The sequence below is a fragment of the Gorilla gorilla genome, chromosome 22, assembly GCF_029281585.2.
Source record: "Gorilla gorilla gorilla isolate KB3781 chromosome 22, NHGRI_mGorGor1-v2.1_pri, whole genome shotgun sequence".
NCBI lineage: Eukaryota > Metazoa > Chordata > Mammalia > Primates > Hominidae > Gorilla > Gorilla gorilla.
In genome coordinates this window covers 26,291,042-26,306,004 of record NC_073246.2, presented here as the reverse complement: position 1 = coordinate 26,306,004, position 14,963 = coordinate 26,291,042, and the positions used below count along the sequence as shown (strand labels likewise).

The 14,963-nt window shown below is 36.3% G+C and overlaps 1 protein-coding gene across 1 annotated transcript in view; it reads right to left on the bottom strand.

Moving 5' to 3' along the window:
• LOC129529282 (uncharacterized) overlaps positions 1 to 14,963 on the bottom strand; it is a 186,249-nt gene that overhangs the window by 54,029 nt on the left and 117,257 nt on the right. Inside the window, exon 2 of the mRNA XM_055373827.1 lies at positions 2,075 to 2,245. Within this exon, the coding sequence (XP_055229802.1) occupies positions 2,076 to 2,245 (170 nt within the window). The 3' untranslated portion in view covers position 2,075. The remainder of the gene's footprint in view (positions 1 to 2,074; positions 2,246 to 14,963) is intronic.

The following is a 14,963-nucleotide window of genomic DNA, read 5'->3' as shown; positions in this document are numbered from 1 at the left end:
AATATGAATGGAAACACTATGCTAAGTGAGGCAATGTGCATAACTTCAAGCTCTTTGTCACAGAAAATGATGACAGAGTTGATTTAATTATGATCAGTAATTTTAGAACCATTTTGGTACATTTCTTTTCTCTTGTTGCTTTGGTTGTTCTTTATTGTGTAGAGAGAAGATATTTGCTAGAATTAGACATGCCCAGAATCACTAATTTTGCTACTCATGAGTTACAGAAACCTTAATTTTTGTATTGTCCAATGACATCATTCAAAATCTGAATTTTTGGTTAAATTATATCCTTTAGAAAAAAAGAGTTTAAAGTTTTCAATTATGTACGATTAATTATATTTTGATTCAGATAAATACTATGTACCTAATAAACTATATATTTTGATATAAAGCAAGATCTGAAATTATCACCAATATTTATTTTACAATTATCAATTATAGCTATTTAAATCAATATCATATATAAATGCATTGCATTATATAACTTCATTGAAATATGCAAATTAATCATCCTACTCATAGACAAAATAATTCAAAATAGCTGATTAGATGAAAATGAACAGTAAGAGACTTCAGCAGCCAATTTTCCAGAGGCCAGTTCCAGCATTTAATAACTTTATTATTTCTCACTAAAACAAATACTCATTTTGTACACAAAAAGAAGACATTAAAATGTATGCATAGTAGCACTATCATTTTCAGATACATTAGGCTGTTTCCCTCTTTATATCTAGTTTATTAGTAATCTCTCTCATAACACTGGGCATTGCACTGAAACAAATTTAAAGATCTTAACAAATTTTCAGAGAAATTTTCATGGAATTGTCCCGTGATATTAGACACTTTTTAAAGATAGGCAATTTATTAGTTCCTTCTAACTTAAAGCATTTATTGTAAGTGTACTTTCATGTAAAGTTAACTTTCATAGACTATTCTAGATTAGTATTGTCTCTTCCTATTTCTTTTCACAAGTAGAACTGGAAAATAGCTAAATAAATAATAATTAGCATCATCCAAGTGAAAGACAGCTGAGATAGATAGATGATAAATAGACAGATGATAGACAGTTGATAGATAGATACATAGATAGATTTAATAAAGGAGGTTCCATAACATTCATAGTTTTTCTTTTGCAGATTCATCTGTATTCAGGTATTTTTCCCCATTAAAACTTCCAAATCATATTTTTTTACACGCTTTTGAAAGCCCATTTGGGAATTGTGGCTATACTAGAGGGATAGAAATTACAAAAAATATTCTAAATTAGGCCTTAGAGCAGGGGTTCCCATCTTCTGTGTTTATACTGGCCCATGGCATTTGAGGAACTGGCTGCACAGCAGAAAGTGAGCCACGGGCAAGCAAGCATGGCCACCTGAGCTCTGCCTCCTGTCAGATCAGCCGTAGCATTAGGTTCTCATAGGAATGCCAACCCCACTGTGAACTGTGCATGGCAGGGATCTAGGCTGTGTTGTCCTTATGAGAATTTAATGATAAATGTAATAGCTTGAATAATACCAAAACCATCCTCCCACCTTCCCCCATCTGTGAAAAATTGTCTTCCATGAAACTGGTCCCTGGTGCCAAAAAGGTTGGGAACCACTGCCTTCGAGAATAAATGCAAAGTTGCCAATAAATCTTGCAAATAATATTCTTTCTGTCACTAGCAATGCACAAATTTCCTATTTTAGGATCGAGTTGAGAATCCAAAATACAGTACAGTATCAGGCTGGAATCCTGCTGGTCTTTGTGGTGTTGTTATTCATTTATTTTTATTTTTATTTTTGGTTTGGAGGTGCATGTGCAGGTTTGTTAAATGGGAAAATATGTGTCATGAGATTTGTTGTACATATTATTTCATCACCCAGTTATTAAGCCCAGTACCCAGTAGTTGTCTTTTCTGCTCCTCTCCCTCATCCCACCTCCCCCAGCCCCATTCAAGTAGACCCTGGTGTCGACTGTTTTCAATGGATACATTTCCCAGAGGGCCTCAAAAAATGATGGAGTTCAATTTAAAATGTATCCGGATCAGGCAACACATAGCAGAGTCACCCAGCCTGGAATCAGTTCTTACCTTATGTTGACTGCTCAGCCTGTTGCTGTTTCTGTAGCTTGAACCACATATCTCCTCCTGTTTGACCACTTGATGTTCTTTCCCGAGCAATTCCTGAAGTGTCTCCATTGGAGGTGACTTCTGTCCTTGCTAGACATGATTTTTTTATTGTTTTCTTCTTCATATCCTGATCTGTTTTATAGAAATCAGGCAAATCATATAAATGGATATGGAAAGGTCCAAAAAAAAAAAAAAAGGAGAGGAAGGGGTAGTATAATCAAACATGAATCAGCAATGACATTGGAATAATCAGTGTATCAAGAGAGCTGAAATCAGTATTTCTTAAATAAAAATAGTATGGTAACTTGAGTTAACAATTTTATCAGAACTAGGAGTCAATCCTTTGTCACTGAGCCACTCCTGAAAATAAATTTATGTTCCTGAGAACTATAGATGCATTTATCATTCTGATGTTATTGCTTCCTGAGCATTCACTGACCAAACTTATCATACTGTTCCTTCTGATTAGTCTCGCTGGCCACTTAATTAGCAGTATGATTTTATGTCAGTGTTCAAGAGACAAAAGCCATTCTTATAATGTTTCATTGAGAAGTGAAATATTTTCTTATTCTCAGAGGATTCTTAAATTATGCCAAAAATTATTGAGTATCTTATGTAAGTTACACCCTGCGAATGTCATTTTCACTTTTATTACCTCTTTTATTCCTTACAGCAACCCTCTTTCAACTGTTTTATTATCCTTCTTTTATCTGTGGGAAAACTGAGGGTCATAGATATTATTTAACAGCAGGAGTATTACCTATGACCTCTGACTTTAAAACGAATTTTTAAAGATATTAAATCCATAATATGTTAGTGACATTTAACCATAAATTTGAAGTATATAAAAATTATCATCTGAATTGATTACAATAAAAAAAAACAGGCCACTAGTATTTGATTTAAATTTTTCTCCCAAGCACATGAACATATTTCGGTTTGCTTTACTTTTTGAATTTTTCAGTGCCTAAGTTAATATTGCCATAAGATAAAAATAAGATGAGAAATAATTTTAGATCACATAATAACAATTTTCCATTAGTTATTATTTTTATTACGGTAGAGACTTAATTTTTATGAAAAATTGCTACCTGTTTAAATATTTAAAACTTTTTTTCAAATGTTTGATACCTGCCTTTGCTTCAAACTCAGTTTTTCATTTCTATTTTTCAATAACTACACTATTGATTATATTACTCTATTTGGTATTCTGCAATTGAATATAAATGTTAAAACCTATGAGAAAGCTTAAAGGAAAAAATGATGGTTACAAATGTGAGCACCATGGATTAAGAAATACAACATTTCCAACGTTCTCAATATCTTCTGCATGCCGTTTTCTGATAATATTCAGTCCTCACTGCCCATGTGACCACTTTTTTGAATTTATATTAATTTTAATTGCATTAATTCATAATTTATACATATACACATTCCCCAAAATAGCATGGAAAGTTTTACTACACTTAAAATGAGCTTTTTGGGAAAGAGCAAGTGAGGCTTCCCTGAAGGTCTGAAAATGACTTGAGAGAGAAAAGAGTAGAAACTGGCTTTAATTATTAGTATTATGATTAGAGGTGGGACCAGGGTGAGAGTTCCTGTTTGGGCCAGTGACTTGCATTATTTAAACTTCTTGCTGGTACCAAAGGAGGAAGCAGCTGGGCTCTATTTTGGTCTTGCTTAGATACAGGTGAAGAAGGAGGAGTGGGACTTGAAACATTAAAATTTGTCTTTGTAAGCTATATGTCTGACATTCTATGAGAGCTGCAGCCTAGGCCAGTAAGAAAGTTTAGTTTCACTGAATGCTTTGTCCAAGATCCCAGCACTGGGCATTTTTGAGAAGTGAGATGTACCTTGGCCACTATGAAAGCTATCTTGAAATCCAAAGGGTATAAATGCCTTGATAAAAACTTGTATTGTGGCTTTAATATGTACAGAGACATAGAGAACTGTGGTTTATATTGTTTACCCCATATGTTCTTTACCACAAATAGAGAAACCTTGGATAAAGAATTGTTGCTTTGGCCATTGGCTGGATCAGATGACCAGAATAGTGGCAATAGCTCAAGAATCTGTAAAAATGTGCAGATGGGGCTGTTGCTCCCAGGGCATCCAGTGCTAGGAATGAATGCCCAAAGCCAGGCCATTTGTGCTGACTTTTTGTGTGTCTTTGATCTGTGATATCATGATTGAAAGGTAGATGGCAAGAACGCTCCTGGGGACTTCATCATATGTAATGTGGTGCTGCCATCTATACAATTTAGAAATGCTCTGTGCTATTTACTCACTTGATCACAAGGAGCTGCCCAGGTAGCCAAGGGGTCTGGGAGAGGGATAACTTCATCCAGCACCATGGCATCTGGCAAAGGAATGGGGAGAGGAAGAGGCCAACATTTCTTGTATATGGGATATGCTAGAGAGGCCGAGTTCTATTCTTAAAGGTCATGTTTTTATTTATACTAAGCAGTATTAACTATTTTAACTGGTGGGGATGGAATAAGTCTCATTATGTCAATAGCATTTTAAGGACTAGAGATTTAAATGCAATTTAATTTAACTTAATTTCATTACTAACTAATTTTATTTAGTTACTGTTTATGAATATTTAAGTTTTGGCTTGTATGGTAAGAGTTTCTGTCTTTGATGGAATATTTTAGGGCAATGGGCGCTATGACTATGGGGAACTTGGGCAGTGCAGTAGCTCTGGTGAGGTGTACTTGTTTTCTTCTGTTTTCATTGGTAATTCCCCCTAGATTAAACAGGATATCTTGTTTAAAATTATTTCGATTCCCAGATGTAACTGTAATTTGAGACCTAGTGTTGATAAAGGTCATTAAATTTTTCTGATTGGTACATTTTAGCATCTGCTAAAGTTAATCAAGTTTCCTCTCTTGTAGCAGTACAAAAATCATCAAAGTCCTTTTATTTTTCTTCTTACATAAATTATTTTAGTAAATTCTGGATTTCTAATTGTGTCAAATTGCAGATGTCTGATTTAGTTTTTGTTTATTTGTTTGTCTTCTCCTTTATTCAAGTTTTTCATTGTTTTTGTTTTTTGATGGTTACTGGATATGCAATAGGGGTTTGACTGAGTTTCCTCTACCTTTCTTATATTTATACACTACCTTTTGCCTAGAATTTCAAATAAGCCTCACAGGAGTTAGTTAGAGGCCTCTTCCGTGGTGATGGTAGCTTTACTGAGATTAAGGACTTGGGCTTAACACAGTTTAAAATTAATACCTTGCCTGTGCCAGGGAGGTGTCTTGGACTTTTTTCCTGTAGCTCCAAGAATCACTACCTTCTTTAATGAAGGGACACAGGCAACAACAGCAGCAAAGGCATTTGTGAGGTACTAGTGAGCACTTTGCTTTTAAGAATGTGGGCCCAATATACCAAATAGTGACTATTCTTTCTCCACAGGAGTGGCCACCTGGTGAACCCATATATTACACAGGGCATCAGTCTTTCCCAGAAGTGCTCTATAGGATGGAAATCATAGCCTGATTAAGACATAAAACCGACAGTCCCTGGGCAAGTCTTTATCCTAAGCTTACTACATATAGAGATGTTATGGTCTGAATATATGTGTTCTCCCAAAATTCATCTGTTAAAATATTAATTCCCAAGGTGATAACATTAGGAGATGATGGCATTTGAGAGATGATTAGATTGTGAGGGCAGAGCTCTCATGAATAGTACTAGTGCCCACATAAAAGAGGCCCCAGAGAGCTAGCTAGCCCTGTCCATCATGTGAGAACGCAAGGTGAAGATGACCATCAGTGAACGAGAAAGCAGGCCCTCACCAGGCATTGAATCTGCCAGCACCTTGTTCATGAACTTCCCAGACTTCAGAACTATGAGAAGGAAATTTCTTTTGTTTATAACCTTCTCAGTTTTTGGTATTTTTTATAGAAGGCTGAAAAAACTAGACAGAATCAAGACACATGCCTTAATCTGAAATACAGATAAATGCAGGTTATGATGCATGAGCCAAGGCCCCTTTAAGGAAGGTCCCAATTTCTTAATCCTTTCTTCAGATGCCAGTAAGGATACTTCTGATATTGGTCAGTTAAGTCTATAACAGAAGCATGGCAGAACTCAGCAAATGCAGCACAAAGAAGCTCAACTCAAAGTGCAACTTTGCCTGTAGCCAGCAACACAACTCAAAGAGTATGCAGGAGACAGGCACGGTGGCTCACGCCTGTAATCCCAGCACTTTGGGTGGCCAAGGTGGGCAGATCACCTGAGGCTAGGAGTTCAACACCAGCCTGGCCAACATGGTGAAACCCCATCTCTACTAAAAATACAAAGATTAGCCGGGAGTGTTGGCACATGGCTATAGTCCCAGCTACTCAGGAGGCTGAGACATGAGAATCGCTTGAACCTGGGAGGCGATGGTTGCAGTGAGCCAAGATTGCACCATTGCACTCCAGCATGGGTGAGAGAGCGAGACTCCAACTTAAAAAAGAAAAAAAAAGTATGCAGACAGAAGGTTACACACCATTTAGGATGCCAAAGCAAGATAAGACAAACACCCTATCAGTACTGATCATCATCACCTGCACACACCGCTTTGTGGCAGTTGCCTTGTGGTCTCTATATGGAGGCAAGATGGAATTCCCCATATAAAATCCACCGCAGTTGCTGAGGTGCCACACATATGCCAGCAGGGTATGTAAATGTTTACGCTCACATAATAAGGCTTTCTAGAAGAGCAAGAGAGCTAACAAGCAGGTCTAAAACTGGGTTGAAAGAGCAAGGAGGAAGAATTGGCATTGTCTGTTGTTGTGGTTGGAGGATGAGAGCACAGTGAGGGTTCCCAAGGCTGATCTGGTGTCTGCATAGGACAGAGATTCTAATTGGCACCCAAGAAGAAAGTAATCAGGTTTTCTTATCGGTTTTCACAGATATAGAAAGCAGAGAAGAGAAAAGAGTGGGAATCAAAAGCTGTCAGCTGTCAGATTTAAAAAATGGAATCAGAACATTACATTCCTGATCATGCAAATCAAAACCACAATGAGATACCATCTCACACCAGTTAGAATGGCAATCATTAAAAAGTCAGGAAACAACAGGTGCTGGAGAGGATGTGGAGAAATAGGAACACTTTTACAGTGTTGGTGGACTGTAAACTAGTTCAACCATTGTGGAAGACAGTGTGGCGATTCCTCAGGGATCTAGAACTAGAAATACCATTTGACCCAGCCATCCCATTACTGGGTATATACTCAAAGGATTATAAATCATGCTGCTATAAAGACACATGCACACATATGTTTATTGTGGCACTACTCACAATAGCAAAGACTGGGAACCTAGCCAAATGTCCAACAATGATAGACTGGATTAAGAAAATGTGGCACATATACACCATGGAACACTATGCAGCCATAAAAAATGATGAGTTCATGTCCTTTGTAGGGACATGGTTGAAGCTGGAAACCATCATTCTCAGCAAACTATCGCAAGGACAAAAAACTGAACACTGCATGTTCTCACTGATAGGTGGGAATTGAACAATGAGAACCCATGGACACAGGAAGGGGAACAACACACACTGGGGCCTGTTGTGGGGTGGGGGCAGGGGGGAGGGACAGCATTAGGAGATATACCTAATGTTAAATGATGAGTTAATGGGTGCAGCACACCAACATGGCACATGTATACATATGTAACAAACCTGCATGTTGTGCACATGTACCCTAAAACTTAAAGTATGATAAAAAAAGAATATTATTTTGTACAAATGTAGCATAATTTATTCATTTCACTAGTAATGTAAATGAGAGATGTTTTCATATTTTTCTTTCAGAAAAACCAGCTACTGTCAAAATTCCGGACATGCTGTTCCTCAAACTTTTCAGGCATTCATGTCGCCTGTTCTTCGCACATGCTGTTTCCTATGCCTGAAATCCTCATCCTCAAATTTGCAGAGCTGTCTCCTTTACCTCATTTAAACCTTTTTCCCAAATTGTCATTTCTGGGGAAAATGTCTCAGATCAATTTCCACTACTTATTGCCTGCCCTGACTGCTTTCCTTTTCTTATCAACATCTGAAGTATTTTGTGGGTTTTTTGGTTGGTTTGTTTGAAACACAGTCTGGCTCTGTCGCCCAGGCTGGAGTGCAGTGGCAAGATCTTCGCTCACTGCAACCTCCATCTCCTGGTTTAAGCGATTCTCCTGCCTCAGCCTCTCGAGTAGCTGGGATTACAGGCACCCACCACCACGCCCAGCTAATTTTCGTATTTTTAGTAGAGACGAGGTTTCACCATGTTGGTCAGGCTGGTCTCAAACTCCTGACCTCGTGATCTGCCCGCCTCGGCCTCCCGAAGTGCTGGGATTACAGGCATGAACCACTGTGCCTGGTCTGAAGTATTTTATATAGGTATGTTAATATTTATTTCTCCCAATGGAATTAAAACTCCAAGAAACCAGAGAACTGCATTTTGCTCACTGTTGCATTTTTAATATCTTGATCAGTTTCTGAGGCAAGGTTGAAACTTGAATATTTTTAATTAAAAAAACCCTTCTTTATAAATGAAGATGAGTTTCTCTAGAATATATACTTAGCAAAACATTTTCTCGGTTGTAGGATGCACTCAGTCATGTTATACTTTAATAGGTGATGCCAACCAGTTATAAGTGGTTCTACTAAGTAATACTTCTTCATGATAACAAATACTGGTAATATCCTTTTTTTCTTTTATTTTCTACCTTCTCTTCCTCATCTTCCTGCCCTCCTCTTCCTCTTCCTCCTTCTCTTCTGCTTCTCCGTCCTTTTGGTGATGATTATAAAATTGTATCTCTGCAATTTAATTTGTATTCTTCTACATAATAACATGCTTCTTCACGAATGAAATTCTAGTTGATATATTTCGCTCTTTTTTTGCAAATGTTGTTTTTTCTTAGTGGCTCATTGTAATTCTTACATATTCTGAACATTAAATTAAATTTACAGGTATCATTGTTATTAAAAATATATCTTATAAATTTCTTCGAAGTCTTAAAATTTTTACCGTTAAGATTTTAGACAACTTTAGTTGTATTTATTCCTATAGATGTCATACTTTGATGATAGTTTAAATGGAATATTCTTAAAAGTACATAGCTACATTGCTAATCTATAATGTGCCTTTGATTTCTGCACATTGACAAACTTTTTTACTTTAATAAATGAATAAAAATATAGATACTTTGGTATATTATCTTAAAATATTGGCAACTTTTTTGTCTTTTCTGCAAATTATGTGTCATTTTAAATTTTCTGATAATTATGTACTGGTTGCTATTTAGTTCAGGGTGGAACTGAATTCATAGCAATTGGGACCACACCACTGAGTATGATGTTTTTATGCTTTTGGTTCATTTGTTTTAATGTTCAACAGATTAAGGAAATTCCTTTCTCTTATTTCACAGGCATTTGAATTGTATGTGTCTATTAAGTCAATCAATTTTTTTTTTTTTTTTTTTTTTTTTGAGACGGAGTCTTGCTGTCACCCAGGCTGGAGTGCAGTGGCACGATCTCGGCTCACTGCAAGCTCCACCTCCTGGGTCCATGCCATTCTCCTGCCTCAGCCTCCCGAGTAGCTGGGACCACAGGCGCCTGCCACCACGCCCGGTTAATTTTTTTTTTGTATTTTTAGTAGAGATGGGGTTTCACCATGTTAGCCAGGATGGTTTCGATCTCTTGACCTCATGATCTGAGCCCGCCTCGGCCTCCCAAAGTGCTGAGATTACAGGCGTGAGCTACCGTGCCCGGCCAAGTCAATCAATTTTTTACATGTGTTTTTATGCTCATATGAGTCACTACAAATATAAAATATAATAGAATATAATCAAATCTTTATTAACCTTAAATATTGTTGCCCAGTTTTTTCTTTTCTAAAAATCTCCCCTCCTTCAGCCACTCTACATCACATATGTTCATCTAGGTGTGTGGCTTAATTGGGAGGAACTGGAAATTTCTTAGGAGCATTAGCCTTCTTCTGATTAGCCTATTACACCTGGCATTCCGTGATGTAATGATAATTGTCTTTGGTTTTCAGATTTACAGAACTTGTTATTCAAAAACCTTCCTTGACAGTGTAAAGTATTTTTTGGAGAAAGCTAGTGATTTTGAGGCACCTGTCATAGTTAATAATTTAGGACTACATAGTAATAGTAGTGTACACATCTACATTTCTGTCTTCATGAAGATTTTCTATGAAATACTTCCCCCAAACAATATTCAATTATTAGATTTTTGGCAACAAGAAAAAAATGATAGGTAAATGATTGCTGTTTGGGAAAAGTCCCATATTCTTCATATGAACAGCGTTGAGTCTCTGCTCTTGCCTCTCTGTATTCTGAATAGAAGAGTTTTCCTGAAACCTAACTACTTTTAGGCAGAGGCAATTTACTTAAAGTGTGGGGATCACTAATAAACAATCTGATAATTATGCTTTTTACCATTTTTATCCCACCATGGTATTTACAAATGTTTTGTCAGAATTCCATTTTCCATCCTTGGTGTACATATCTTACATAATAAATAGTTTTCTGTAACCTTTTAGCTTAGGTTTGGCTTCATGTTCAGTATGAAAGACCAATCCAATCTAAACCAAAACTAATTTGCACTCGATTCTAAGTTCTCCCATCCTGCAGGTCAGGCCTGGTGCACAACTTGGACGGGGAGTTGGGCAATGAGATGTTCTCATTACTCACCTTCCACTCCGTCACCTTTCGATCCTGCTGGCTATGGACACATCAGGCTCAGAGGAGGAGAGAGAAGGCAGGAGAGGAAAGTAAAAACATCACTTCACTGGTTTTGTGCTGAGCACAGCTTCATCAGGGAACATAATCAAAATTAGGATCTCCTGCTGTGTACGTTTTTGAGAAGTAGGTGAAAAGCAGACGGAAGTCTCTATTCTTCCCAAATTCCTGAGGACTTGTGAGGGTTTCCCAAAGCTCTTGAGTGCCCTACCAAGTGTCTAGGTTCTTGTAACAGTACATACAACCCACATGATGTTTAACTCAGCAGTATTCAGATAAAGAGGGAGAGAGATGCTTTTCCCATTTTCTTACAAATATCTTCAAAATATGTCTTGAGGGCTAAAACTGACAGCATTCTTTACAGTCCTTCATTCTAATGAATGTTCAGCTTTCTTTTTACAAAGGCTAAAATGAGAAAGTCATGCAGTTATTTCTTAATAAGACATTAACTCTTTCTGAGATGGAAGCTCACTGTGTTGCCCAGGCTGGAGTGCAGTGGCGTGATCTTGGCTCAGTGCAACCTCCGCCTCCCAGGTTCAAGCAATTCTCCTGCCTCAGCCTCCCAAGTAGCTGGGATTACAGGCACCCGCCACCACACCCGGCTAATTTTTTTTTTGTGTGTGTATTTTTAGTAGAGATGGGGATTTCACCATATTGGCCAGGCTGGTCTTGAACTTCTGACTTTGTGATCTGCCCTCCTGATACTTGTTTCCATTCCCCATTCCACCTGTTTTAAGAATGTAGCCAATATTCTGGAAGACCAAAAATTAAACAAATAAATAAATTAAATCAGGGTAAAAGAAGGTCTATTTCAAATTCTGTTTCATAGTTATTGAGGGTGTATATATAGACTAATTTGATTAGGTATGCAATTTATTTAGTAATTCAAATATCTGTCACAAGGGTGCCTTTATAGAAAAGCTTGCCTTTTTGCAGAGCAAGTATAAAGAAGAAAGAAGTGTAAGATGTATAGCATTCATGAAAATTTTATCTTTGCTATCCCAAACATATAAAGTGAAAATGATCGCTTATACAGGAACTAAAACATCTTGAGAATTATTGCCTCTGTATTGTTTAATTTTTAATATGATAGCCAAAATTAAAATACTAGGATTTGTGTCCAGAAGAAAACTGTATCTTTATGAAAATGCACAGTTCTATGGTGCTAGAAGTTATATAAATACTGACACATAGAGTCAAACATATATAATTTTATATTATTGGGTAAACTTGCAAATACGCATGTGATTATACTTATACATGTGTGGTATATCTGACTATTGTATTGAACTCCAGCAAAAAACTAAGATTGTTATTCATTTATCTTCCACCTGCCATTATTAGAAAAACTTAACTATTAAATCTGTGGGCCAAAAAGTTAATTATTAATAAGTTCAAAGATATTGTATTTTATATTTGTGAATTGATTCTTTAATTACAAAGGAAACTCTACAATAGATCTCACGAACATATTTCTTTCTTTCCTTCTTCTTCCTTTTTCTAACATCAGTGTTTCTATGGTAGAGTTAATTAGTGATTCAATGAGTTACTTCCCAAATAATCCCATCCTATTTCCTCCATATATGGTTTTATTTCTGAAATGAAATTTGTCTCAGGCTTTATAGACATTTTAAGTACATTTCCAGCTAACCACATGGTATAATGTTTATTTGAAAGAAAATGAAGAACGAATGAAAGTAATACAATCTCTAGCTCTGTGGAGAAAATACAGAAACATTTTTAAAACTAATGGTTTTCCCATTGCCTATGTGTGAAACTTGCATTTGTGCATAGATATTATATGTCATTGTGTTCAGTGAATCAATAATTATTCAACTCCTTCAAACAATTTTGAATGAATTCTTCATTTGAAGCTAATTCTATAGAAATGGACTAACAACTTGTTTTGTTCATTTTTAAAAATCAGGAAAAATAAATAAAAGTATGTTATTTCATAGAAATAATTTTATGTTATTGTGCCAGCCACTATTACATGAAAGTTTTAATAAACAGAGGAAGAGTATCTGTGTGTATGTGTGTACACTGCATCTGTATGTAAATAGAGATGAAACTCTGACTAACATAGATCTCACAGGTTAATGATGTCTTTTTTTCCATAAGCTCTTTTGTTGCAAATGTTATGTATTGCTTTCTTTGACTAGAATCAAGCAACATTTTCAAATCTTAAAATAGACAGTAAATTTAAATGTGACTGACTTGTAATATTTGCAATGTACACAAAGCTACCATTACCCACATAACATTGGCTGAGAAGTTAATGAGCAATAGTGACAAGATCTACTGCTCAGAAAGAACCTTTAAATGTTTAAAAGGCATTGTCATTATGTTGTACAAAGAGGAATTGATTTCTAGCCCTATCTCTAATTAGGAGATTATTCTGCCTGCTTATGTAACTTGTAATCCTCTTACAATCACCCTATTAAACAGAGTGTAGACATACATAGAGCCTTCTTGGATGCAACAAATAGCCATTCCCAAGGTTAATGGGCAAAGACTGAGCATCTTCTGTGCCTGCTTATAACACAGTGTGTGGTGTGACAACCAGTCCGAGACACAACTATATGCTTACACTGATGAGTTAAACAGGACTGAGACTTTAATGAGAACATATCAATACTTTGTATTTCTGAGTGGATGTGGTGATGAGCAGCACAAGATCTGAAGTTGTACTGACTGGATAAGAATATAATAATAAGATGAGAAAAGAGAGACATGGAAATGAAAAGAGAAAAGGAGTGGGCATGTGATTAAAGATATCCTAATTTTTGTTTTATTTTAAGTGTTAAGACACTATTAAAATACCCAAGGCAATCAGTAACAAGTAATATTGCATGAGCTGTTTTGATCTATGACATTATCATAAGAGATTAAAAATTGCAGAAATATTATTAACATATTAATATATGTCATTGAAACAAGAATTACATAGTGAAATGAAAGATCTTAGAGTGGTTGGAGAGGAAATGCCCAGAACAATTATTTCCTGGGGAATACAAAATGATGCAATTGAGCTAATTAGGTAGAGGCACATCACTGAAAAAAGTCAGAGTCTTTCTATTTTTTGCTTTTACAAATTTTACTAAAGTTTCATCGTTTTGCATGTGAGAAAAAATCCAAACTCACCACTAGAAATCTCCTTTCTAATACACTTCCCTCATCCTTTCTGGAATGGTGCATCACTATCAAACTACTCCCAGGCAAATTTGGAACAACTAGGGGGGCAATAATCTTGTTAATATGTCAGTCTTAAAGCTATCCAAACTTCTGGAATTGAAGTCAACTCCTGAAATTTTGAATAAGATTTTTAATTTTTTTTTAGAAATAGAAAAATTAATTCAAGATGGATTAAAGACTTAAATGTTAGACCTAAAACCATAAAAACCCTAGAAGAAAACCTAGGCAATACCATTCAGGACATAGGCATGGGCAAGGACTTCATGTCTAAAACACCAAAAGCAATGGCAACAAAAGCCAAAATTGACAAATGGGATCTAATTAAACTAAAGAGCTTCTGCACAGCAAAAGAAACTACCATCAGAGTGAAGAGGCAACCTACAGAATGGGAGAAAATTTTTGCAATCTACTCATCTGACAAAGGGCTAATATCCAGAATCTACAATGAACTTAAACAAATTTACAAGAGAAAAACAAACAACCCCATCGAAAAGTGGGTGAAGGGTACGAACAGACACTTCACAAAAGAAGACATTTGTGCAGCCAAAAGACACATGAAGAAATGCTCATCATCACTGGCCATCAGAGAAATGCAAATCAAAACCACAATGAGACACCATCTCACACCAGTTAGAATGGCAATCATTAAAAAGTCAGGAAACAACAGGTGCTGGAGAGGATGTGGAGAAATAGGAACACTTTTACACTGTTGGTAGGACTGTAAACTAGTTCAACCATTGTGGAAGACAGTGTGGCGATTCCTTAAGGATCTAGAACTAGAAATACCATTTGACCCAGCCATCCCATTACTGGGTATATATCCAAGGATTATAAATCATGCTGCTATAAAGACACATGCACACATATGTTTATTGTGGCACTATTCACAATAGCAAAGACTTGG